This window comes from Lycorma delicatula, chromosome 2 (assembly GCF_047948215.1).
Source record: "Lycorma delicatula isolate Av1 chromosome 2, ASM4794821v1, whole genome shotgun sequence".
Lineage (NCBI taxonomy): Eukaryota > Metazoa > Arthropoda > Insecta > Hemiptera > Fulgoridae > Lycorma > Lycorma delicatula.
The window spans coordinates 60,838,583-60,865,812 of record NC_134456.1 but is presented as its reverse complement, the minus strand read 5'-3'; the positions used below and the strand labels follow the sequence as shown (position 1 = coordinate 60,865,812).

General features: G+C 28.1%; 1 protein-coding gene across 1 annotated transcript in view; it reads right to left on the bottom strand.

Moving 5' to 3' along the window:
- Positions 1 to 26,872, bottom strand: part of Wdfy2 (WD repeat and FYVE domain containing 2) — a 55,492-nt gene extending 28,620 nt beyond the window's left edge. Inside the window, exons 1-2 of the mRNA XM_075355396.1 lie at positions 26,608 to 26,872; positions 10,955 to 11,096 (exon numbers count right to left, since the gene is read on the bottom strand). Of these exons, the coding sequence (XP_075211511.1) occupies positions 10,955 to 11,096; positions 26,608 to 26,768 (303 nt within the window). The 5' untranslated portion in view covers positions 26,769 to 26,872. The remainder of the gene's footprint in view (positions 1 to 10,954; positions 11,097 to 26,607) is intronic.
- Between the last annotated feature and the right edge of the window lie 358 nt (positions 26,873 to 27,230).

Sequence of the window (27,230 nt, the reverse complement as noted above, 5' to 3'; positions counted from 1 at the left end):
ATATTTCAACATCAACATGGAATTTAAAAAATGTACAAATAAAGCTATAAATACATTAGCTAAATTCTATTTACATCAGGTACCAATTTGTAAAATCACTTTCATCCACAATTAACTTTTAACAAGTCTCAAAATGATAGGAGTTGGTTACTTGTCATATTTTGTTTTCTGGAAAAAGTAGCAAGAAAATATGAGAAGCAAGAGTAGCAGCATGGGTAAAAGAACATTTGCCATAAAGAATACAGAATTAAAGTTTGCATAAAATTATTTTTTTCTTTTAGTTTAAGGATTATTAACATTTTTTAATAACAGTTTTTTTCTACCACAGCTTAGCTGAGATTTGTAATTCTACAAATTATTTTATTGACTTAGGTCTTAAAATAACTGACTTGTCCATAATAAATAACAATAAATAGATCAAACCAAAATAAAGACCTACTTGTTCATGTAATAGTAACTGATACATTTAGTCATCAGTTCAATGCAGCAACAATTCCAGGAACTCATAACAAATCACACAGGAAAAATTAATGTGCTAGATGTTTCTGCCTAGCACTGTTTCTAACTAGACAAACTTGAATAATCTACATCATTCACAATAAATAGGTCAAGTTTTACCAAAAACTTATAACAAAAACAAATAAACTTATAACAATGTCATAGTTTGTTTCAGTAAATGTTAATGGCAAAATATTTTTATAGATGAATTTCGTTAGACAGATGATATATTTTTTTTATATGTAATTTAACATTCCAAGTGTTCAGCTCCATATGTTATTTATTTTATATTTCTTATGATATATTTTGCTACTGCTTCGTTTTCTTCTTTTCTATAGCTGTATATTTAGTTAGCCTAAGTACAGCTGATGTTAATATATGCATCTGATTAATATTATTGTATTGATCACTCTCATGTTCGTAACGTCACACAACATGTTCATCTCATCTCATCTATTACAAAATACGACACAACAATGTAAATAATACAAAAATATAATATAATGAAATATGTAAAAGAGTAAACAAAGAAACATTAAATAATCATTTGAACAAGTGAATCAGTGCATTTCATTTAACGTAAGGTTATTCTATGGGTTACAGTATTTAGAATAGTGGGTATGATCGCAGACACTATTTGACTCATAATTTTGTAAATATTTTGACCCCCCTCTGTGAATTTGAAGATTTATTTGTGACAGTGCAGATTTAAATATGTGTTCTTCAAATGGAACCAGAGTAATACATAAAAAAGGATTCGATTAACTTGCCGTCTTATAATGGAAATGAGGTTATGACATCTTATCTATCCACTATTTACATAATATTATTTTATTTTTTTAACTTCATTTATATTAAGAACTTCATTATAATGGATAATAAACAATTATTAAAATAGAGATGACTTTTAAATCACGAATTAATACATTCATTGATAATTTCAATGTCACAATGGACGATACTTACGCCCTTCAAATCAAACTGAAAAATCTTCTTGATTTGCAGAATAAAGATGAAATTATACAATCTCATCTTGAAACGGAATTTGATGATGACGATGATCTCTCATCAGAATGTATACAGGTTGAAGATAATCTTTGTTCCATTGAATATCGATTACAATATCTGACAATATTTACCAATATATATATATTTAAGAGCAATGTATTAGATTGGCACCATTACTACAGCATTTTCAATGACCTTGTTCATAGTTGAAATGATTTGACGAATCTACAAAAATTGCATTACCTACATTCTTGCTTGAAGGATGATGCATTGGCAGTTGTTAAGAATTTGCCCATTACAAATGAAAATTATATCATAGCACTAGAGCTACTAAAAAAGCAATTTGACAATAAGTATATAATTGATTTTCATAATGCCGAATAAATTTTAAAATTAAATTCTTTAAAGGGAGAATATTTGGACATGTCCAGATTTATTATTGAAGTCTCTTCTTATGTTAGTACTTTAGAAGTACTGCAGATTCCAATTAACATAAATGAATTTATTGTAATTCAATTCATAACAACAAAAGTAGATCACAACACTTCTAAAAAATGGAAAGAGAAACTATTAACTCAACAGTTTCACACCTTTCAAGATTTCCTAGCATTATTTCTCGATTCAAGGCGTCAAATTCTTGAAAATGCCAACCCAAGTATGTCAATTCAACAAGATAATATAACAAACATTGTCTCTAAAGGACAAAGTTATAACAATCCAACCAAATCAGTTTCTAAAGGATTCACTTCAAATATTAAAAACAATATAAGGGAAATACTCCTAAATGTTATTAAAAATCTAATTATAAGAAATGCCTTTTTTGTAATCATAATCATTTGAATGCTTGTAAGGAATTTTTAAATTTATCCAATGATGATCAAAGAGACTTTTTGAGACGTAACCATTGTTGTCCCAATTGTTGTCATAAAGGACATTCGATCACTGAATATCATTCTTCTAATTCATGTAAACTCTGTTCTCAGAAATATAACACTCTTGGTTCACATGGATGAATTTATTGAAACTAAATTTAATGACAATAAGTCTGATAATAACAACAACCATTCTTTACTTAAATTGCAATTAGACAAAAATATAATTTTGTTTACTGCAATATGAAATGCCACCATGTTCATGGTGATATTCGAACATGTCGGGTCTTGTAGATTCAGGAAATCAAGTGAATTTCTGTACATATAAATTTGCCCAAAGGTTAGGGTTTCCGTTTGTAAAAATTAATCTTCCCATTACAGGAATATATAATTCACTTTCTCAATCTCAATACAGTGTTGTATTTACATTGCACTCTATATAAGGATTTTACATTTAAGGTGTAATGTGCTGTTCTGTCAAACATAACCGATTGTCTTCCACCATATACCTTTGACATTTCACATCTTAGTTTACCTACCTAATAACTTATTTTTGGCAGATCCTTTTAATGTGACAAGTAATGTTGATGTGCTTGTTGGAATTCAATTTCACCTTAGCCTTATTCTCCCTGGGAAATTTATTTGAAATTCTAAATATCCTATTATACAAAAACCCAAACTAGGATACATCTTGGCAGTTGTTTTCCTATTATCAGTAAAGATAATAATTCTATTTTATCATTCTTTTCTTGTAAAGATTTTACAAATCTTTCAAATACAATTTAAAATTTTTGGAAGATCGAAGCAATCAATTCTGACATTTCATCTTATAAAAATTCCACTGCGAAAAAACATTTTCAATTCAATGTTTCATGAATGAACAAGGTAGATTTCATAGTGTCATTACCATGAAAATCTGACAACTTTCAATTGGCTGACTCTTAATGCTCGAACGAGATTCTTATAATCAGAAAAATGATTAACTAATGACTCTAACCTTAAAAGAGATTACTCTACATTCATTCATGAGAATCTAGATTTGGGACACATGTCATTACTTAATTCTGACAACTTATTAACTAAACAATCCAATGCGTGCTATTTACTGCATCATCACATGTTCAAACCATCCAGTCTGATTATTAAGCTTTGTGTTGTCTTTGATGGTTTGGCTAAAACCTCTAACAAGTCTATTTCTTAATGATATTTTATTGGTTGGTCCTGTAGTCCAACAAGATCTATTCTCAGTAACGGTTAAATTTAGAACATATAAATATGTCACTACTTCAGACAAAGCAAAGATGTATAGACAGGTTTTAGTTACACCTAATGATTCAAATTTGCAGTGCATATTATAGTGCAATTCTTCACATCAGGGAATAAAGTATTATGCTTTATTTACAGTAACTTTTGGAACTTGTGTGCCATTTTTAGCTGCACAATATTTAACATAAATAGCAAATTAAAATTAAATTAATTATCCACAATCTTCTGAGGTAATTCTAAATGAGTTCTATATAGATGATCTTACTACAGGTGCAGACAACTTAAATGAGGCCATTCAACTGAAAAATGATATCTCTAAACTATTACAACAGTATGGTTTTACATTTTCACACGTGATATATATATATATATATATATATAAACAATAGGAATTTTTTGGAATAACAACTCAGACTTGTTATTTTACAAAATTACTCATTTCAATGATACTAAAATCTTTAATAAAAGAAATATTTTATTTATAATAGCTTGTGTCTTTGATCCACAGGACTTATTGATCCTATTATATTTTCTTACAAACATTTTATGCAATCACTATGGCAAATCAAAATCAACTGGCATGAAACATTACCTAAATCATTATCTCAATGGCTCTCTTTACATAATCAGCTATCTTCAATTCAATCATTTAAGATAAATCGTTCTATAAATTCTAACAATAATTGTAAAATTAAGTCAATATAAATACATGGCTTTTCTGATGCCTCTATAAGGGGGTTATGGTTGCATTTATATACAATTATTATTTGCTAACAATACAATTTCATCAAATTTACTATGCTCAAAATCAAGAATGGCCCCTATTAAATAGATAACTTATCGAGATTGGAATTATGTGCTTGTTTGTTACTTTCTCATTTGTTGATAAAGGTAACTAATGCGTTACAGATAAATGTTGACGAGATATATTTATAAACAGATTTAACAATTGCATTTTATTGGATTCATGGGCAGCCATCCATTTGGAAGATATTTGTAAGCAACAGAAATGCTGAAATTAAACAAAGCACAGCAGTTGCTAATTGGCATTATGTCAAGTCTTTGGACAATCCTACTGACATTATCTAGAGTTTTTTCTCAAATAAATTAATCAATATGTCACTATGGTGGCATGGTCCGAGTTGGCTTTCACAATCTTCAGTATCCTGGCCATATAATTACAATTCTTTTTTAATAACTAACTTGAATCCAGAATGTTTACTGGAAAACTAAAAACTATTTCAATGTCAAATGTGTCTACAGTTTTGTTTGATTATAGTCAAAGGTTCTCGTCTCTACACACATTACTCTGTACATTTAGTTTTTGCTTCGGTTTATTCATAATGTTAAGTTGAACCGATCAGAACGAATTTTTGTTCCATTATCTACACAAGAACTAAATCATACTCCTACAGTTTTCTTGCTAGTCCCAATTTATACAATTTGGTAATGAGATAAACAGTCTTAAATATAATTAAACTATTGTTAAACAAAGTAAACTTATTTCTCTTGATCGATTTTTGGATCAATTGGGTTTATTACGAATAAGAGGTAGGCTACAACATTCTCTGTTATATTACCATGCAAAGCAAACTATTATTATACACTCAGATGCTAATATCACCAGATTAATTATTACTGCTGAACAATTAAGACTTCTACATTCTGGCATACAGCTAACACACCATTCATTGCGTCAAAGGTACTGGATACTAAATGCTAAAAGAATTATTTCATGAGTCATTCATAAATATTTAACTTGTTTTAAGTTTACTGCATCAACACAAATCCAACAACTTGGTCAACTACCATATTATAGAATGACTCCCTCTCTTGATCTTTCTTTGCTTGTACAGTAGATTATAATTGTCCGATTATAATACGTTATGGCGGGCAGAGATAGTCCTTACCCAAGTCCATGAATACGGCTTATATTGCTCTTTTCATTTGGCTTGCTACTAAGGCCATATATGTAGAATTTGTGACCGATTTCACTTCACAAGCATTTATTGCAACATTAAAGAGATTTATATCACATAGAGATATTTCTGCTCAAATATTTTCTGACAATGCCTCTAACTTTTGCTGTGCTAGAAATATCCTTTACAATCTATATCAATTCTTTAAATCAGACATACATTCATTTTCAATTAACACAACATCCAGTGGTCATTTATACCACTCGCTTCTTCCCATTTTGGTGGTTTATGGGAGAGCACAATAAAGAGCACTGAATTTCAATTACGTCATGTAATATGACAGACAATTCTGAATTTTGAGGAGTTTTAAACAATTCCAACTCAAATTGAAGCATTTCCCAGTTTGCGTCCTATGTTCGCTGTTTCCACAGATCATAAGGATACAGAACCTCTTTCTCCAGGTCATTTTCTAACGGGATGCCCTCTTACATCTTTGCCTGAGCCCAGTTATCAGTTGGTTGACATTAATTGTTTAGGCCATTGGCAACTTATTTATTCACTTAATTTGGAACAGATGGTCTAAAGATTATCTGCATTATCTACAACAAAGCAATAAATGGTGTTTTCCTTTCAATAATATTTTGGTAGGAGATCTAGTTTTGATCACCAAGGATTCTGCTCTCATGCTTTGGAAGCACGTTATTGTTACCTAGGTTCATTCAGGTCCTGACAAGTTGGTAAGGGTTGTGAATTTAAATACTGCTAAAGGGCAAATAAGAAGACTTTTTTCCTGTTTAGCCTCCGGTAACTACCATTTAGATAATACTTCAGAGGATGAATGAGGATGATATGTATGAGTGTGAATGAAGTGTAGTCTTGTACATTCTCAGTTCGACCACACCTGAGATGTGTGGTTAATTGAAACCCAACCATCAAAGAACACTGGTATCCACGATCTAGTATTCAAGTCCGTGTAAAAATAGCTGGCTTTACTAGGACTTGAACGCTGGAACTCTCGACTTCCAAATCAGCTGATTTGGGAAGATGCGTTCACCACTATACAAACCCGGTGGGTAAATAAGAAGACCTGTACACAAACTATGTTTACTCCTGGTTTCCAATAATTAAGTTATTTAATATTTACTTAGATAAGTAATAACGTATTTTTAAGGTCATAATAAAATTTATTATATTTCATTTAATCTGATACCTTTACAATCAATCGTTATTGTAACTTCAGTACATTGTAATCTTTTAATGTATTAAGTTTTGATTATTGTATGTTTTGTATAATGTGTACTTATGTTAATATAATTATATTATAGTCATATTGCTTTTACACTTTAATTCTTTACAGACTAAGAACACTTTACTGATTACTGCATTACAGGTACATGCATACTACACACAGGCATATATGCAAACAATATATACACACGTTCAACATGTACAAGCACAAACATATCATGTATACATATACACCAGTAGATTATATTCATAATACACCTAGATAATCCATTCATCAAGTCATGCGGCTAAGTTCCCATGACATCACTTGTACACTTTTATATTCAATGGTATCACGCTTAGTATGACCATTGACAACAACTTTCACTCCAATGGCATCTCAGGAACAACACTTTTAAAAGAAATCCTAGATCCAAGTGATCCTAGGTACAGATCGTCAATGGCATCATGCTTAGTCTGGCGCTGAATTCACCTTCATTCTAGTTGAGCCCCAAGAACAATTTGAAGAAGTCCCAGATTAATGCATCCATAGTAATGTTTAGCATAAAATATCCAGTGCCATCATGATTGCTCTGGCAATTGCATATATAAACAACACAACACTTAAGACATATCCTATATTTATTCAGGATATAGTCATAGACAGATCTCATAGTCAAGAATCAGAATGATTTATGACTGTAAAGGCATATAATATGTTATACTTTTTCAAAAAAACAATTTTTATGTTAACTTATGTATTATTAATATAATATTATTATGTATGTTCATAGAATATGTTACTACTGTTTGAATTGGTCTAGCATTCATTTGTTTATAATGACCCTATGTGCATTACTATTTTTTTTGTAACATATGAATGATATGATATTTATAAATACTGTATTAATTTTATATTTATTATTGTTTATATTTAATATTTATAATTGTAGATTTAATATTTGTATTGTTATTTATTATTGCACGACTGTAATTCATGTATATCAATGTAATATATTATTTGTTTTCACGTACAATTTTGAGATTACAGATAAAAACTGTTAATGCTATCATTGTGTTATTGCTTATGATAATTTACTATATCAAGAAAAAAAAATCTTTTTTGATTTTTTGGTGGGCATTATGTTCAGTTTCATGTGTTATTTATTTTATATTTCTTGGTATATATTTTGATACTGTCATGTTTTCTTATTTTTTACAGCTGTGTATTTAGTTAGCCTAAGTAAAACTGATGTTAATATATGCATTTGATTAATATTATTGTATTGTTCACTCTCACGTTCATAACGTCACACATGTTCATTTAATCTCATCTATTATAAAATATGAAACAACAATGTAAATAATATAAAAATGTAATTTAATTAAAAATGTAAAAGAGTAAACAAAGAAACATTAAATAATCATTTGAACAAGTGAATCAGTGCATTTTATTTAATGTAAGGTTATTCTATGGATTACACTATTTAGAATAGTGGGCATGATCGTGGACACTATTCGGCTCACAATTTTATGAACACCAAGCAATCTTGTATGTAATATAGTGTAGTATGAAGCATTTCCTTCTGAAATAAGTGGATTACTTCACAACTTTTAATTCATTTATTTAATGAATTGCTTTAATAATTTGAATGAAACATTTGTTACAGAAATACATATATTTAATTATAATTTAAAAAAATAATAAATTACCAATGTATACTTTCAATAACTCAGAATGGTAATAAAAAAAATTTAAAAATACTCATGTCAAAGTAATAAATATTCACCTGATACAAAATCAAACTATTGTATGAGCATTTCCACATAAATTAATAATGTTATATTAATGGTTTATAGATTTTTCTCTAGGGTAACCACCAGGGATAATTAACAACTGGGTACACTAACAAAAGGAAACAATACAGTGCAGATCAAATTTGATTTTATCTACACAACTAAAAATGAATATATGTGTGATAATATAATGTATTATTATGCTTTAATCAGAGTAAAGATTTGTTTATGTAAAAATCAAAAAATATTTTCTGGCATTGTGTGAAGATTAACAAAAAAAAGAAAGGATGAAAAATATTTTACTGAAAAGACTTACCATAAATCAGAATAGAAAAACAGTATGGTTCGCTTTAAATTTATCAACAGAAATGAGAGTAAAATAAACCAACCAGCTTCATTAGTAAAAATTATATACACTAAAGAGAACTCAAATAACCAGTAAAAAAAAGATGTACCCGTAATGATACAAAAATAAATATTAAAAGAAAGTTAACAATGCGTCAATTTAAGGAGTTACAATTATAAGAGTATTATAATTAATTTTGCAAAACTTGATGATCCTTACATACAAAACTTAAAGAAATCTAGTTTTAACATAATCCATTAAAAGGTTAAACAATTTCATTATTTTTCTATTATTATAACCTGAGTGGAAATTGAATTTATATCACAACCTAACATATTCACAAACAGCATACTAAGCAATCACATTTGTATTAATCCAGAGTTCCCAAACATGAAAAGCAAAGGATGTCCTTCAAAATGCACACTGATAATTTCAACAAGGGAGGGTCACTTTGTACAAGGAAGGGAGCCACTCAAATATAAATTGCTTTTATTTTTAAAATTTATTAATATAAAATATAAATAGGAAAATGTTATACTGATTTATTATGTAGTCTCCCTAACATTCTACATATTTTTCCTAATGTGCGGGGAACTTTTGGATCTGTTCTCATAAATGATAAGAGGATTTGTTATGGGCCAGTTTCACATCAACATCTCTACTTTATTGTAACTCCAGAATTGATGACTGCTTTCAATAACCAACAAAAAGACATACAGAGGGATAAATCTGGATTGTTTAATGGGGATATTCTACAGTTTCCTAGTAAATTTCAAACAATTTATACTGAGTGCTAACAGCTGCATCAGGCCAGGCAGTGCTGTGAAGAATCACATCACTGATTTGCTAACAGTGCCTTTTGTTACTGTAGTCAGCTTTCTTTCCCTAAGAGCTGAGCTGGCAGTAATGAGCGGCACTCAAAGTACAATGTTTGTAAAGGAAAAGTGACAAGAATATGCCTTCTTGTCCCAAAGGATGGCTGTGAGAACTTTTCCAGCTGACGGATGTGTTTTCACTACAGGCTCTCTAGTCCTATTTACCAATTTAGACTTGGGAGTACACCGAAGATCCATATATATATATATATGTACATTTATTATTTATATTTTATATACATATTTATTTTTGAAGTGATATATTATATATATATCACTTCAAAAAATTATTCCCACTTGTCAAAATTGATTCAGGAGCCTTTAGGAAATTTCCAATTGAGCTTGTTTCTGATTTTGAATCATATGTGTTGGAACCAACCTCACACAGACTTTGTAGAATTGAAATGCTTGTAATAATGGAATGTTCATTTCTGTGACCATTATCCATTTCCAAAGCAATTTCATCAAATGTAAGGTGGCAGGTCAGTCGAATATTGTCATTTGTTATACTTGTCCCTGAACACTATAGTGAATCATTTTCTACAGCTTCACACTTACCTTTAAATTTGCTGACAAAACTGTAGACTTGGGTACATGGAAAATGTCATATCCCCAATGGTACATGCAGTTCAGTGAAAATTTTGGAGGATTAAGTAACTTATCAATCCTCATTAGTGAGAAACTTCACGTCATGTTGCACAATTAATGATTGAACAAGCTAATGATGGAACACTCTTGCTGATATGATGCTACTGACCAGAGAAGTCCAGCAAATGCTGAGGCAGCTGGAGCACCCATCCTCTCTACATCTGGTATCATTAATATACTTCTGTTCCAGCCCACTCATGATTTTATGCAATCATGAAGACAAAAATCCAGTTCATATTTGATTGTCCCTTGCAGTAATACCATAAATATTCTAAAAAGCATGATTTTGATACATATAAAAACTTAATAAAAACCCATGCTGCTATAAAACTAAAGTGTAATTTCCAAACATTCACTTTGAAAGTGAAATAGTATTTTCTGTACAATATTTCTAGGGTAGTAATTGATTAAATATAATTTAAAAATACTATAAAGTTAATATAACTATATTACCATAAAATACAAATAACTGAATACATTATGGTTAGATAAACATACCGATATAGTACCATTTTCTAAACCAACAAATAACTGTCTTGTCTCTGAACAGTAGTTAACAGCAGTAGCACCTGAAGACATGTACTGACAGATACTAGGCCAATACTGGCCAGAATCTCGTTTTAGCCATACTCGGACTGTCCTGCAAAGAAAAAAATCATGTTAGCAAAAAAAATAAAAAATAAAAATTTACATTTTAATGTATACAAAAATAAACTGGAAATGTATAATGAAATTTTTTTCAATGGCTTAAGTATAAGAGAAAAAAGAAATTGATAAAAACTAGAAAAGAAGTATGGCAGACAAAAAAGGTTGGCAGAAAATTGATTAGTTTAAAAAAAATTAAAATTGATTTTTTTTTTGTTTGAGGACGGCTATGTGTTGAAACCTGCCAGGCAGTAGAACCTTCTTAGCCATCATTATAAGAATGAAACCTGGATAAAGGAATACATTTTAGATTTTTTATAGAATAAATAATAACAAGATTCAATATCACAGCCTTCCTGATGAAAGGCTTTACAACTCTGCCAAGTAGGTATGTATAGTTTCTGTAAATATTACCTATGTTAATACATGAATAATTGTGAAAACATTGCTGAAAATGTAAAGAATTTTTTCAATAACTTAGTATTTTGGTTTAATGTCATCAGGCTTGTGAATTCTTTTCAATACACAAGGAAAGACATTCAGCATACAAAAGTAAAAAAAAAATATGGGTTTTCCTGAAATTTTTAATAGTTTAAAGCACAGATTAGATTAAAGATTATATCAAACTGTGAATAAGATACCAACATAAATATAAAAATTAATTAACACAGCTAATCTAATCATAAAGATTATAAAAACATATCATGAACATTGTTTCAGCTCCACTTATATTTATTGCACATTTACGAAGTCAACACTTTTCCATATTAAAAAATAAGGGGGAATGGTTATATATAAATTTTGAAAGTCATTAACCTATAATATAGTTTTTTAAATATTTAACTTAAGGCTTATTAACTAGAAATAACTATTTTTCATGGCTATTAGAGAATTTTATTCCATACACACGTGTGCAAGCATCACAATTTACATAAATATTTCCTAAATGTACATGTATGTAAATTTTTAACACAAAAGCATAAAATTTATTACACTATTTCATCCATTACATTTCCTGCAATTAGGCAATTATCCTGTTAAATAAACTGCTATTTTTATTATTCTTACTAAGAAATCACATAACATTTATAAAATTATACATATATAATGTAAACTACTAGATGTTTAATTTTATTTTAATGATAAGGAGCAGAATAATGATATGCTTATATTTATATATAAAGTTAAATGCTATGTGTCTGTTGACTTATGCTTCTAGAAACTACTATTCCAGTATTTGTGACAGTAATTGTATTATTTCTCTCACAATAGTAGAATTTGAAGGTAAATTTAATTACAATGAAAACTGAAATAATTAATACTGTCTTTTTTTTTTAAACATTTTGATTCCTACAGTATGAAGTGTACTTAGTTTTATAACAAACTGCTAAATATAATAAAATACATTTTACTTTACAGCAAACTAATCACAAGATCATGTTTTATTTTTCTGATATACAGAAAAGAATCTTAGTTCATATGCAAAGTAGATAAGTTGCTCAGAAAAGGTTTAATGCAGTTTAAAAAATTCTCAGTACATTGATCCAGATTAATTTAGAAAATAAAAATAATTAAAATTGGACATGATTTTTTCCTTTAAACTCTAGAAAACAAATAAACCATAATACAAAATTCATTTTAAGGTTAAGTCTCTCGCCATCTGCATATAATAACAACATAAGTTGACAATTAGGAATGTCAACTTATGCTGACATTCCTATTTATGTTGTTAACAATTTTAGGGATGAGAAAGGTATTCTACTGACTGATTATCTATGTTGGAGAGCAACCATCAATGTAGTAAGGTATTGCAAACCTAAAAACGGTAAGAGCTACATCAACTGTCAGCATTGCCTGCTCACTAAGGGATGTGTCTGTTCTACAGTAATATATGTCTTCCTAATGCTCCAAAAAACACTGAACATTGCTCAAATTTTAATAAGAAAAATTTGATCACCTTCCATTAAGTCTCATTCTGATTTAATTCTTTTCCTGAAATTAAAGAAATGTTTAAGCAAAAACACTTATAGACTGATGATGACTTCTACTAAACTGTTACCAATTGGAATAAGGGGCAGGCAGCAGAGTTCTTCAACAAAGGATATGTCAGGCTAATCTCAGTCAAGAAAGCTTGGATGTCAAAATGGGCTATGCTGAAAATAATTTTAGAGTCCAATATTTTCAATACAATTTAAATCAAGGATTTTGTGTTGCAGCAATAAAATGTTATCTGTTTATGACAAATGATTTTTTTTCTTATCTTTCTTATCTGATCTTATGTAGAATTTAATAATAGCGGCTTATAAAATATACCACGGATACAAACATTACTGATATATATACATATATTATATAAAAAAAAAATATAGTATATTAATGCAGAAACAAGAGCATGAATTAGAAAATGAAATATATTAAATAAAATCATATTATTCTTTGTAAAGATTTAACTGCAAATACATTTATCTTGCTTCAATTGACAAAAACATTAAAAATCAATTACTGAATAGTTTAATTCCATCTAAAACTTTAGTGTTAGTAAATTCAGACTATTTAAAAAAAACAAATTTGGTTGTTGTCTTGCTTTATTATTTTTAAAAGTATAAGATGCCCACATTGCAAATAAGCTTGGAGATTAAGAAATTATGATTTTTAATTTTATACTTATATTTACATATTGTTCTTGAAGTATTCTTAAGTAAATTTATATAAAATCAAATAACACATAGAAAATGCATTGGATAAATCTAACTCGTCTATATTGATAACAGCTGTACAAATAATTCCATAAACAAAAACCACAGTATAGTGAATAAAATAGTAATTTGAAATTTATACTCAACACATATGGAACAAATACAAAACTATAACAACATTTAAAACTTAAAATAAAAATATACAAAGACATGTAAAACATTCAAATATGTTTCAGTATCATTTAATAAAGAGTCCAAAGTAACAACAATCTGAACTTTTTAATTTATGAATATAAAGTACAGAAAAGTACAAACAGTAAAAATAACACTAAAAAATTTAACACAACAGAAGCAAATCAATTATAAAAAAGGTAAAAACAAGATTACTGAAAGTCAATTTTTTTTTTAATTTGTGCAGATTTCAATTATCTTTAATATAAATCATATGGTGTATGTAAATCATGCATAAGGTAAAATGGGAATACAGTACAAAAAGTTTTAAAAATAATTCCAGTAGAAAATTTATTCAGACATAAAGATAAGTTCCTAATAATTAATTTCAGTCATATAAGCAAATATTTTTGCAAAAGGATAGAAGTTCAATAAATACTTTTCAGTAAACTAAAACACCTAGGGCGCTAAATGGTGTTCACTTATGTGTTTGTGGGTGAAGGTATGTATTAATGAAGTCTTTAAAAGTCTTAAAATGGATTATTGCAGTTAATCTTGACTTAGAATCAGCATGTAGATCAGTAATGAGAGCTTGATAATGTGATCTGTTTTAACTGAAAAAGTAATTCGAGGGTGAATCAAATACAAACCGGAATTTTTGTTGTCATTGATGCATGGCTAATTGAGAGGGCGTGGCTTTTCAGTGTTGTACATAGCGATGTCAGGAGGGGATCCCACCTCTTAGAAAGCCAGCTAACTACTTTTTTTTAGTCAGTATCAGAATGTCAGAAGAGGAGGTATCATCGCATGTTATGGAATGTATTATTAAATTTCGCACGGCAGAGGGTGTAAAACCATCTGAAATTTTGAAAAAACTTCAAGCATAGCTCGGGGACAACAAACTTATAAAGACTGAAGTTTATCACTGGCATAAGCAGCTTTCAGAAAGACAAGAACTAGTTGAAAATGAAAGTCACCAATGTCGCCCAAGGACAAGTGCTACTGCTGAAAACATTCTCATGATTCGTCTCCTTATCTAGGATAACTGTTGATAAACAATTGCAGAAATTGCTTCTGAGATCAGAATAAGCATCGGCAGTGCTCAGGCAATTATTACTGGTGATTTTGGATTTAAAAAAGTGGCATCACAATGGGGCTCTCGCCTTCTTACCAAAGCTCTGAAGGTTTCTTGGCTAGAGGTGTGCCAGTGGTTGTTGAATAGTTACAAAGCTGAGGAATTTTTTTTGTATCGAATCATGACCTGCGATAAAACTTGGGTGCACCATTACACCCCAAAATCAAAACAGGCAAGTATGGAGTGGCACAAAAGGAGAAACTGCACCCATTAAAGCCAAAACTCAACTGTCAGCTGGAAAGGCTCTGGCGGCAGTATTTTTTGATTTCCAAGAAGTTTTGCATATTGATTTTCTCCATGCTAGCAAAATTTAATTTTGCTATTTCATTTATTTTATAATGAATATATTTTTGTTTAACTGATTTTGCTAATCTTATAAGATCTACTTTTAACATGTCTTTGGTGTAGCGATTTTCTTTGATTTTAACCAACCAGCAATTTCTGACTTTTCAATCGCTGTTGAAGAGTTTGAAATTTTTTCAGTTTTCAGGGAATAGTACAGTGCATTGGGAAGATCTGGATTCAAAAACCCATAAACCACCACTCAAAAACCCACTTTCAGTTACTATTAATTGTTTACCTTTTCCAGCTGGGGTTTTCACTCCAATTGACAGACTTTTCATAAAGGCATCTTTTGTGCTCTTTATTTCTTTAAACGTATCTATTCATCCATACCTTTCCCTGTACATGTCTATTATTAACCCAAGTTTTAAAACGGTCTTACCCTCTTCACAAAATTACATAATTTCTCTTAAATATTTCCTAACCTATGAAATATCTTCATGTTCAATCAATAAAGAATTATTTTTTCTGGTCATGAAACAAAAATTCATTGATTTTAAAACATGATGTAATGTACTTATAGACAAATTTGGCAAATCAAAATCAGTATTCAAGTTATTTAATTTTTTGTTCACGTCTGAAAGCTCATTACATAAATAAAATGAATGAAATTTTTTTTGATAGTGGTTTTAGTAAAACTGTACTACTCTCCAATGGTTTTCATATGCTTTCCAATCATTTTAGAGCTAACAAGTTCTCCAGCAACTTTTTTCTTTATTACATAAAAAATTGTTCTTACATTAACGCCTGTAGCACTACTTGTTTTCTGAGCAACATCTCTGTCTCAGGGTTATCTGTATTAAGGTTATATATAATATGTTGCTGATTATTTTTTTTTTTTTTGGAACTAATTAAGGGTTTCCCAGTTTATGTTTCACAACAGAATCACTAATTGTTAAAACCAATTGGAAAAAAAAAACACAGGGTATATTAAAATTATTGAAAGTAACATTTAATAAAAACTGTTATAAAACTGTATTGTACCATACAGAGTATCATGATAACAGACTGAAATACTTTCTTTCACTGAAATGAATAATGGTGGGAAGAATTACAAATATCATTGTGATTAAACATCAATGATTGTTTTTATCAAACCATCTCAAGCTGCAGTAGACTTGACAAAAAAAGTTAAATGCAGCACATTTAAACTCAAATCTGAATAATTTATAAAACATATTTTGTTTAATTGAATAATTAATTAACTGCAAATATCTGATTAGTAAAAAAATATTATAACAGATGTTATAATGTTACAAGGGTTCTGATGTAATGCCAATGGGTTGGCATACTGTTTGGTTTACTAGAGGTTACTAGGAAAATTAAACGTGCAGCACGTATATAAGACAAATGAAAAAATTACAATCATATCATGCTTAAATCCTAGCAATATACACCTAAGCCATGATAATTAAATATTTATCAACTCAATGATACGGATGCTAGCTAATTCTAAACAAATTTACAATTTAGTTAATTTTAGCTGGATGCATGTTTATACCCAAACATTTAACTTTACATAATCTATAATGTTTGTGAAAATCTAAACAATATTTCACTATCAGATAAAGCCCAGTTCGAACTATTATTTGAATCATTCTTAACAGAATCACTTCAGGTAAACATTTAAAAAAAGGAAACATTTGAGATGTAAACTCATTAATTAATAACGAATTATAAAGTAAGAAAACACATACAAATTATACACCATTTAAACTATTATAAAATATAATACAATGTGAAGAATAAAACTTAATATACTTTCTAAATATAAACTCAATTCAGTTTGGTTAATACATAAGTATGCATACATTTACTTCAGATGTTAATGTAAAGGTTTTTAATTACATCACAGTACAATATTTTTATACGCATTTATAACAGTGTGTAGTATACGTTTACACTGAAGAATTTATTACTAATGTTATTTATACTTAGTAATATTAAAAAAAAATCATTTATACTCATTGTATAAATAATAATTTTTATTTGTATTTATTCTAATAATTTAAAATGACAATATATTAAGTGTAACAAATATAATTAAAATATCTACTATAGTGTGAGTGAAAAAGAAAAATAACACTGACATTTCCTTTTATAAATGCAATAAAAGAAGTAGAATGTAAATATGAATGTTTGTATATGATCTAATAACTTAAATCAGTGTAAATTACACAAACTTTTTCTAACATGTATATAACCTAACCCATAACATATAGATATGAGAAAAACTTTTTCATCATAAGAACTCCCCCTTTTTGAGATATCTAAAAATGTCTTATATAATAAAAGGTACAAGAGTACTTTCATTAAGCATCAACAAAATAAACTATCCTATGTTCCTTCAGGTACCAACTCACCTACTATTGGGATGGCAACCTCAGTCAAATTTAAAAATTATTTTGTACAAATACAGAAATTGTTGCGATTTTCATTTGCTTTGTCACCAATGAAATTTATCCTTAGTTAGTAAATCATGAAAATCATTATGTCAAAAGAAGGGTAAAGCTGCTACCCCCCTTTCCAGTTACAAATGAAAGAGAAACATTTTGCAGCAATTTTTTTTTCTAATTCATACAGAGTGAGTAGTAAGACATTTAGCAATAGCACATAACTTAGATTTAAATCACACAAATTGCTATGACTAGATAAAATAAGATATTTTCAAATTTCTATTATAATAGGTTCTGCCTTTCATGTGTATAAATACAAATAAATAACCAACATGATGAACACACATTGAAACAATACGCTTTTATTTCAGTTTTGTATGAAACACAAAAATAATATGAAAATACAAGCCCTCTTAGCAGTTAGAGATAATAATAATATTTCAACAGTATAAAGATTGAGCTCTTTAAAAAAAATTGTCACTTGCCTACTGAAGAAAACTGTTTTTACTAAAAATTTTCATATAAGTCACTGATTTCTTAAAAATAGTTTGCCTGCACCTTAATAATGGAATTGCTTGGATAAATTATGCCTAAAACCATTCTTTAAGTTTAATGAAAACAAAGACCAAAGTGTCATAAGAGTTTTAAGCAAACATCAATGTTATTATCTAAATATAGACATTATGATTGTATATATTGACATTGTGATTGTAAATGTGTGTATATATGTATTATTAATTTATTAACAATATAAAAATCAATTTACATATATTATTAATAAATTAATAACCAGTTCTGAAAAAAAAAAAACTGGCGCATCAAGAATTATTATACCTTTAATTTTGCAATACTTAATAGTGCTTTAAGCATAATCTTGAAACAACAGGTTTCAACACAGTAAAACTCAAATACTTTTACAAAATAGTTTAAATTAAAACTGTTTTTAATCAAAAGTGTTATACTGAAAGGTGACACAACAGATCATAAGTAGTTTGGTCCACTTCAACAAAAATATGTTCAATTTGTAGAGAAAACCTCAAGAGTATAAAGCAGATGAGTGTTTTTCATTCTTATAACAGAAATAGAAATTTCTAATATATACTTTGGTCAGTTTGTAACAACATACATTAATAAATGTGTGTTAACATTTATAAAAATAGGATACAAATTCATAAAACCCTCAGACTGATTAATAAACATCAGTGTCAGATTGTTTAAATTTTTTATTGTGAAAAACTTGTTCCTTATAAAATAATTATAATTCAACATGCTATTCAAAGAAACAATCATCGGTGAAAATAACCATTATATTAAAATAAGTTTAGTGAAATACTTAATTTTTATTTATGGAAATATTAATTTTGTATTTTAAGATAAGTTTGACATTGTAGCCATGGTGTTATCTATCATCAAAATGAAAAATTGCACATATAACTGTTCATATATTTGTATTTGTTAACAAAAAATTATGCAACCACAGCAATAAATTAAAATGTAAATGATTACAACCATAAAAATAAATACTACCATATTCTTTCCTTGTTCTGTATTAAATGACAATGTGTGAATAAAATGCACACTATGTTTATAAATATTATTGTGCCATCACTCATCAGTGACCTTGACTGGTTTGATGCTACACTCCATTCCTTTCCGTTCAGCACTAATCTTATAATCTCAATTTAATTACTGCATACCATATCCACAGTTATGTTCATATTCCTCTAATACCAAATTAAAACTGGATGATTCTCCAACCTAGTTCATCTCTTTATAAAATTTTGCCATAAACTTTGCTACTCTCCCATCTTCTCAGGACATCTTCATTTCAGATTTTTATGTAAACCCATATTTCATTATCTTTACTGATTATACCAGACTTCAAAGTTCTTTATTTTTTCCTTTTTGATTTTCCTACTACCCATGTTTCGCTACTATAAAATGCTACACGTTAACAAACACTTTATGAAAAAACCTATTGTTAGATCTATTAAGACACTAGCAGATTTCTTCTCTTATAAAAGATTTATATATACACACACACACACACACATATATATATATATATATATATATATAAAGAAATAAAAAGACAAGCTGCTAAAACAGGACTAAAAAATGTTGAGAAAACAAAAATTTTGACTAATGATATAAACTGCTTGAATTTCCTTAGTAAAAATAATAATATGGAAAAAGTGGAAAATTTCAAATATCTTGAATCAGTCAGAATTTGTTTTAGATAAAAAAGTGTTAACAGAGTTAATAAATGGAATTAGCTTTTCAGCTAACAAAAAACATATCCAACAAACAATCTTTATCATGGAACTCAAAATTTTGACAGTATAAAATTATGATAAAGCCGAAAGCTCTCAATGCGGCAGAAACACTAAGACAATGGAACAATGGTCTACTAGAAAAAATCTAATGTGGACACCACATGACTTGTACATCTATTAAATTACATATACACATTTTTGCTGCACTTCATTTAAACTTATTTCATTTGCAAGTAAGATACGATCCTCCACCAATTCTTTAATAAAAGTGGACAGGTTACAAAATTGCTAAAATATTAGTTTTTATTAACATTAAATATTAATACAATTATTAATTCAACAATCTTACCTGAAATATTAAATAAGAGTAGAAGTCCCTTGATTACTTTTTAAATAAATTGTTTACCAAATAATCCATTAATAAAAACTAATTATTCTACACCATAAGGTCAAAATTAATATTTGCAAACAGTATACATGAGTTCACTAAACTGAATAGTTTAATTATTATTAACTTTTATTTATATCACACACCAGAAATCTTCTGCATATTACGCACAAGGGAAAATAAAATTTCCAACAATCACTTTAAATTTAATACAATTCAAAAATGTATTTTACATATATATAAAATATATTATAAAATATTTAATTAAAATATTTAAAAAAAATAAATGTACAATTTTTATAAGAATTTTCTAAGATAATCCAAAAATAATAAGATCCTAAATTATAATTTTCAATTAATATTAAATAATTAAATGTTTCACCAAATCTATTATTTTTATTTTATTTTACTTCTAATTTTATTTCACTAATAATTTTTTTCATTTTTTTTATCAATGAATTATTATTTATTGTAAATTTTTTTTATAATCGCGGTTTAATAATTATTAAATCAATGTATTTAAATTAAAAAAACAAAAGTGGATGAAGTCCAATTTGAATCGATGTGCCTTCCCTTTAAGATCTAAATATTTCATTAATTAAAATTTTAATTTTAATTTCGATTGCAATCTAAAAGGAAGGTGTACAACTAGATGTTACAATAGTGCTAAATCCAGAATTTCAACATCCTAAGGCTAATCTCGTTGTTGAGTTATGCGAGATACATACGCACATATATACATACGTACAAATGTCACGCCGAAACTAGTCAAATTGGATTCAAGGATGGTCCAAATGGTTATTTATATGAAAAACAAAATATTTCACAATCACAATACTTTTACTTCGTAAGGAAGTAAGAAAGAAAGGAAAATTATAAGAAAAATTTTGTCCTAAATTTCAATATAATGAGGTAAACTTAATTCCAAATAACAAACCTCCAGAACCACCTTTAGGTACTGCTTCAGAAGATGGGATGAATGATTTGTAGCGTGTGTGAAAATGCCATGCCTGACTGGGATTCGAACCCGGGAACTCCGGATGAAAGCCTGATGCCGGCAACAAAAATTATACTAAAACTGAAAAACTGTCACATGATAAGGAAAAGATGAACTGCATTTTACTGCCATTTATTTAAAATGAATAACAGTAGTTTCATTAAAAATTTGTTTATTTCTTCTAAAGTAAAAAAACTAACAGCAAATGATTCACACAAAGTCCAAGAAGACCTAAAATAACTTAAGAAATTAAAAGCGAAAGAGAAATTATAAAGAGAATATTAAAAGATGAAATAAAGATTCCAAGAGGTGCCAAAACACAAGAACAATACAATTGAACTCTGAAGAACAAACGAAAGAGCTATCAGGAAGAGTGAAGAGGTACAGCACAGATACAAAAACAGAAAAAAAAAGAAACAACCACAAATAAATAAATGATCTAACATGTTCCAAGATTTGGGGAATATATATATATATATATATATATATATATATACACAAATACATAAAATAGTATTGTACTATGTTTTAAATCAATTCAGGAACAAAATATTATGTGTATTCGTTTCTATTTTAATAAAATGAAACAAGAAATGTAGTTGCAAAACAAATTAACTATATAAAGAAATTTTTTACATAAAATGACAATGTTTAAAAACTGTAACTGAATGCATTAAAGTTTAATAAAACTTAAATTTGTATAACTAAACATTTGAATTCTGGTATAAATATGTTAAAAAAAAAAAAACAGTTTTTAAATTGATTACAGTATATTCTAATTTATTGATAAAAACTTTGCCAAAATCTGAGCTAGCTTTCTGCTATAGCAAGCTTCTTCAGAGACCACTGTTTGAAATGTTGAAAATATTCAAAGACTACTGCCATACCCAAAATCATGTTATACATAGTAGTAGTTAAAAATTAAATACATAAAAACATATATAACTGCATAAAACTGTAAATCTGTAGTCTGAAGAAGTCAAAGAAGATTAACAATGAATGAAGCTAGCTCAGACTCAGATTAACGACTACATCCCAGTCAGGCATATGTTACAAAATTCCTATTTCATAATCCTACAAACAAGTTTTGAGCTTGTGTAATGAAGTAATAACAAAAAAAGATGTCTATACAGTGTAATCAATATGAAATGTGATCTCTATGTAATCTTCTTCTTCTTCAACCCTTCTTTCTTTTCCTGTTTAGCCTCCGGTAACTACCGTTTAGATAATTCTTCAGAGGATGAAATGTATGAGTGTAAATGAAGTGTATTCTTGTACATTCTCAGTTCGACCATTCCTGAGATGTGTGGTTAGTTGAAACCCAACCACCAAAGAACACTGGTATCCAAGATCTAGTATTCAAATCATTGTAAAAATAATTGGCTTTACTAGGACTTGAACGCTAGAACTCTCGACTTCCAAATCAGCTGATTTGGGAAGACGCGTTCACCCACTGACACCATGTAGTTGATATAGGCCTCCACCAAACTCCACGTCTTGAGCCTATCTTATCAAATTATTTCCTACTATCCTTGTAATGTTGTCCATCCAGCGCCTCTCTGATCTTCCTCAACATCTATGTCCCTCATACAGTATCCATTCCATTATCCACTTAGTCCATCTATCGTCCTTTACTTGGGCTAAATGTCCAGTCCATACCCATTTATTTTGCACTATTCTGACTTCCAACATCATCAAATCCTGTCTGTTCTCTTATCCACTTATTATTTTTGTCTGTTTGTCCACCTTACATTCAGTATATATCGCTTTCCATTCTTCTTTATGCTTTTTCATTTTTCAACTGTTTCTTTTGTTAGCAACCACGTTTCTGATCCATAAATCAGTTCTGGAATGATGCATTTATTCCTCTTCCTAATTTATTTTTTTTTATTTCACTCTTTAAGTAGCTTTTAATTCTTCCATAAACTATCCATCCAGACCATATACTTCCTTTTACTTAAAATTCTATTCCTTTACTCCTTATATCAACTAAAAGCTTAAATGTTCTTGTAACAGAACTCATCAAATGACAAAATTAATTTAAAAAAAAAAAATTTTACAACACTAAAGTAACAGAACAGACAGGAAGGACTACTAAACAATGATAAGATAGTGAATAAATCAAATTAAAACAAGTTTTTTAACCATACAAAATCATTTATCATTACAAATTCAGAGTAAAAATAACTACTAAACAAAAACAGGACAATAAGTTTGGTTAAGCCAGTAAATTACATATCATGGAAATTGACGAGTTGAAGTAAAGTAAAACACCAACCATGTTCAATAATTTTCCATATATGAATTAAGATTAATCTTTTTTTGGTGCAAATCAGTATATGCTGTTGGGAACTTTTTTAGTACCTAAAAATCCCACTCTATGTAATTTAAAATACATTAATAATCAAAAAGACAATAGTAGGCAATTTTTAATTACTTTTTCACAAATAAAACTATAGTTTTATGTTAATTTACAATGGCTGTAATTATACAAAACTACAAAAATTGCATTACAAATATGTAAAATTGGTTAAAAACAAGTTTATTTATAGTTCTCCAATTACCTAAAACTACTTTAGAGCACTGTAAAAAATAATGTTACGCTCTCTACAAAACATTACAAAAATAATCTGCTGTAAAAAAAAAAAATTATGATGAGTTAGAATAATTCTTTTGAACAAGATTTTTTTAGGCATACAGCAGTTTTTTCAAATCACATATGATGTTAAAACATTACAAATAAACATATAAAAATTAATAGCAGCAAGATTCATTACTATAAATGAAAGTTATTCATATAATATACTGCTCTCATTCATCTAATTGACATCAGATGTTAATTAAGACAAACTAGTCAATAAAAAAAAATAATAATAAACTAAGTAACATATTTATATCACATACCTTTATATATCAGTGTAATAAATGTTCTTTTTTTTCTCTTTGGAACTTTTAACAAGTTTATATTTAAGCTGATTGATTTACTTCTTATAGAAAAATTTATCAAATGATCTTTATTGCCTGATGTATAAATGGCCAAGCAGATTACAACTGCCATTAAAGCTTTATTACAGTGCTATTTATACTACTTCATTAGAGTAAATATAAATTAGTAAAATAAGAAAAATATAATTAATAAAAAAAGAATGATTTATTTTCTTTTGATATTGTGTGCACAATATCATTTGTTTATTTGAATGATTTTGCAATTGTAACTGGAAATTAGGTCAGCAAGACTGAGAAAATTTCATACTTTATCTCATCACACTTGGTGTTTTTTTCCTAATGACATATAAATATATAAAGCATAAATGATAAAACTCTGCATATCGTACATACATAATTTATTGTATATATATATTTTTAGTGCTGTGAAAGTTCATATATACATAGTTGTTAATTATACCCTTGCAAATTGAAATTTGGTAAGAATTCATTTTTAGTAAGATTGGGATATCAGGAGGCTTAATCTAAAAATGATTACATACACAAATGCCAATGATTGTCTGTCAGTCAGTCTTTTCCTGTCTATCCTTGTAATTTCTATACAAGTTTTTCTTTTTTTTTCTTTGCCAAAAAGAATTATAAACACCTGGTTTAAATTTCACAAAATGCACCTTTTTGCGAAATGAATGCATGGCTAGTTCCTATCTTTGTAACCCTCCATTTACAAAACATAAAAAATGTTCAGGAAGTAGATATGGTCAACAATTTATAAATCCTGGGTTTTTTTAGATTAAGGTTTTCTGGAAATGGTCTTTTTACGTGCCTACAATCACTTTTAGCATCCCAGATACTGTTATACTCTAACCTCTGTGACATTTGTAAAAATCTATTTCATACAATATCTCCTAATAAAACACCCAATTATTTACAAGACACCCCTTTGTTCTTTTCTTTGATAGGTTCAGTATCATATTTATGAAAGCAGCAGTTGATGTAGACCTAATCATATTAAGAAATAAATAAAAATAATTTTTTTAAAATAAAGTTTAAAAAAATAATGAAACGGACTGTTCTAAAAACATTTTTTAATATTCTTTCAATTTTTGCAAAACTTAACATTAAGAAAATAATAAATGGAGTTTATTATTAAACTATTATTTTATAGTTTAAATCTATAAGATTAAACAATTAAAATTAAGAAAACATGATCCATGGACGCACTAAGATATGGCATTAAAAACTTCATCAATATGTTTTTTTGACAATAAGACAGAACATAATATTAGTGAAGATTTTGACATATATATATATATATATATATATATAATATTTATTTATAAAATGGATATGCTAATAAACTTAATTCAGAATACAATGAAAGTTTATTTTACTCAAATTAAAAAGCAACTGTACTGTATTTTAAATTTATTAGATGATTTTCCACACTGGAAAGGCCTATGTTAAAACCACAAAGTACGGTTTCAATACTATTCTGGTACATAAAAACTACATGATCATTCATAATAATGGAAAATTTATAATTATACGGCATGAATTACAAGAATAATTTTTGTGTGAATATTAAGTGGAGTCTGGATTAAATTTATAAACATATTATTCATAATACATACAATGAATTATAAGTAACCTGTATAACTATGTAACGTTATTCTAACATCATTTATGTGCCTGTATTATATAAATGATCTAATTACGAGAAAAAAAAATGAATACCCGATATTACAAAAACACTGGTAGGGCCCAATCTGAAGCTAAACTGTCACTTCTTTGTTATTCTATTACATAATAAAATAGTTTCAAATGAAATAAATGATAAAAACCAAACTGTAATGAAGCTACAAGCAAATAATATAGACAAACAGAAAAAAAAAATCATTATAGATTTATTTTACACAATAAAGATAATTCAACTGTTTCATGAACCCACAAAGTTTTACAACAAAATTGTAGAAAATGTATTTTCCTAAACAACTAAAATATAAATGGTTATTAAGCTAACAACACACAAAATACAGAAAAAAATACTACACAAGGTAGAAAATAATGATAATTCAACGTAAAATAGGCCTCCAAAAATAAAAAAAAAAGTCAACTATTCAATAAATAAGAACTTTGACATCGAGACTGCCTAACTTTACCTGTCATCTGAAACACTTATCACACCATCTTGTCCAGGTATTATAATTGCTTGATTAATATCATCGTTACAACCTTCAAGTTTAGACAAAAGTACAGGTTTTTTTGTAGAATTAAATTTATCACCACTATTACTCGTAGCAGGTTTAATTTCGGCTGCCATATTCAACAAATCGAAAACGTAGAGATAACCCTAACACAAACACTTATTCACTTCATTCTTCTTTTCACAAGTGCTGACAACTGACAAACTGTAATTACAATGTAAGAAGTCATGCAGCAGAATTGTACGCGTGTTCAAATAGCAACAACAAAACACTAAAAAATGTATCGAATGAAAGTTTAATTAAGTCACAAGTATTTGCATTATTTTAAATTCCATAGTTAGTTTATTATTTCGTTTAATACACAGCAAGCAAAATAATAGAAAGCATAAAACAGTAAAATTATATAAAATGTTGAAATTTTATATTATTAACAATTTCTTCCTAGTTTTAGAATACGAATGTACAAAATAACCAATAGACAGTACTTGTAATAATAGCCAAACTTAGATATAGTAGCCAAGAAACTGCGTCACTTTCTTATGACGATTTTGTAATTTGTTCAGTGCTTTGTAAGCTGT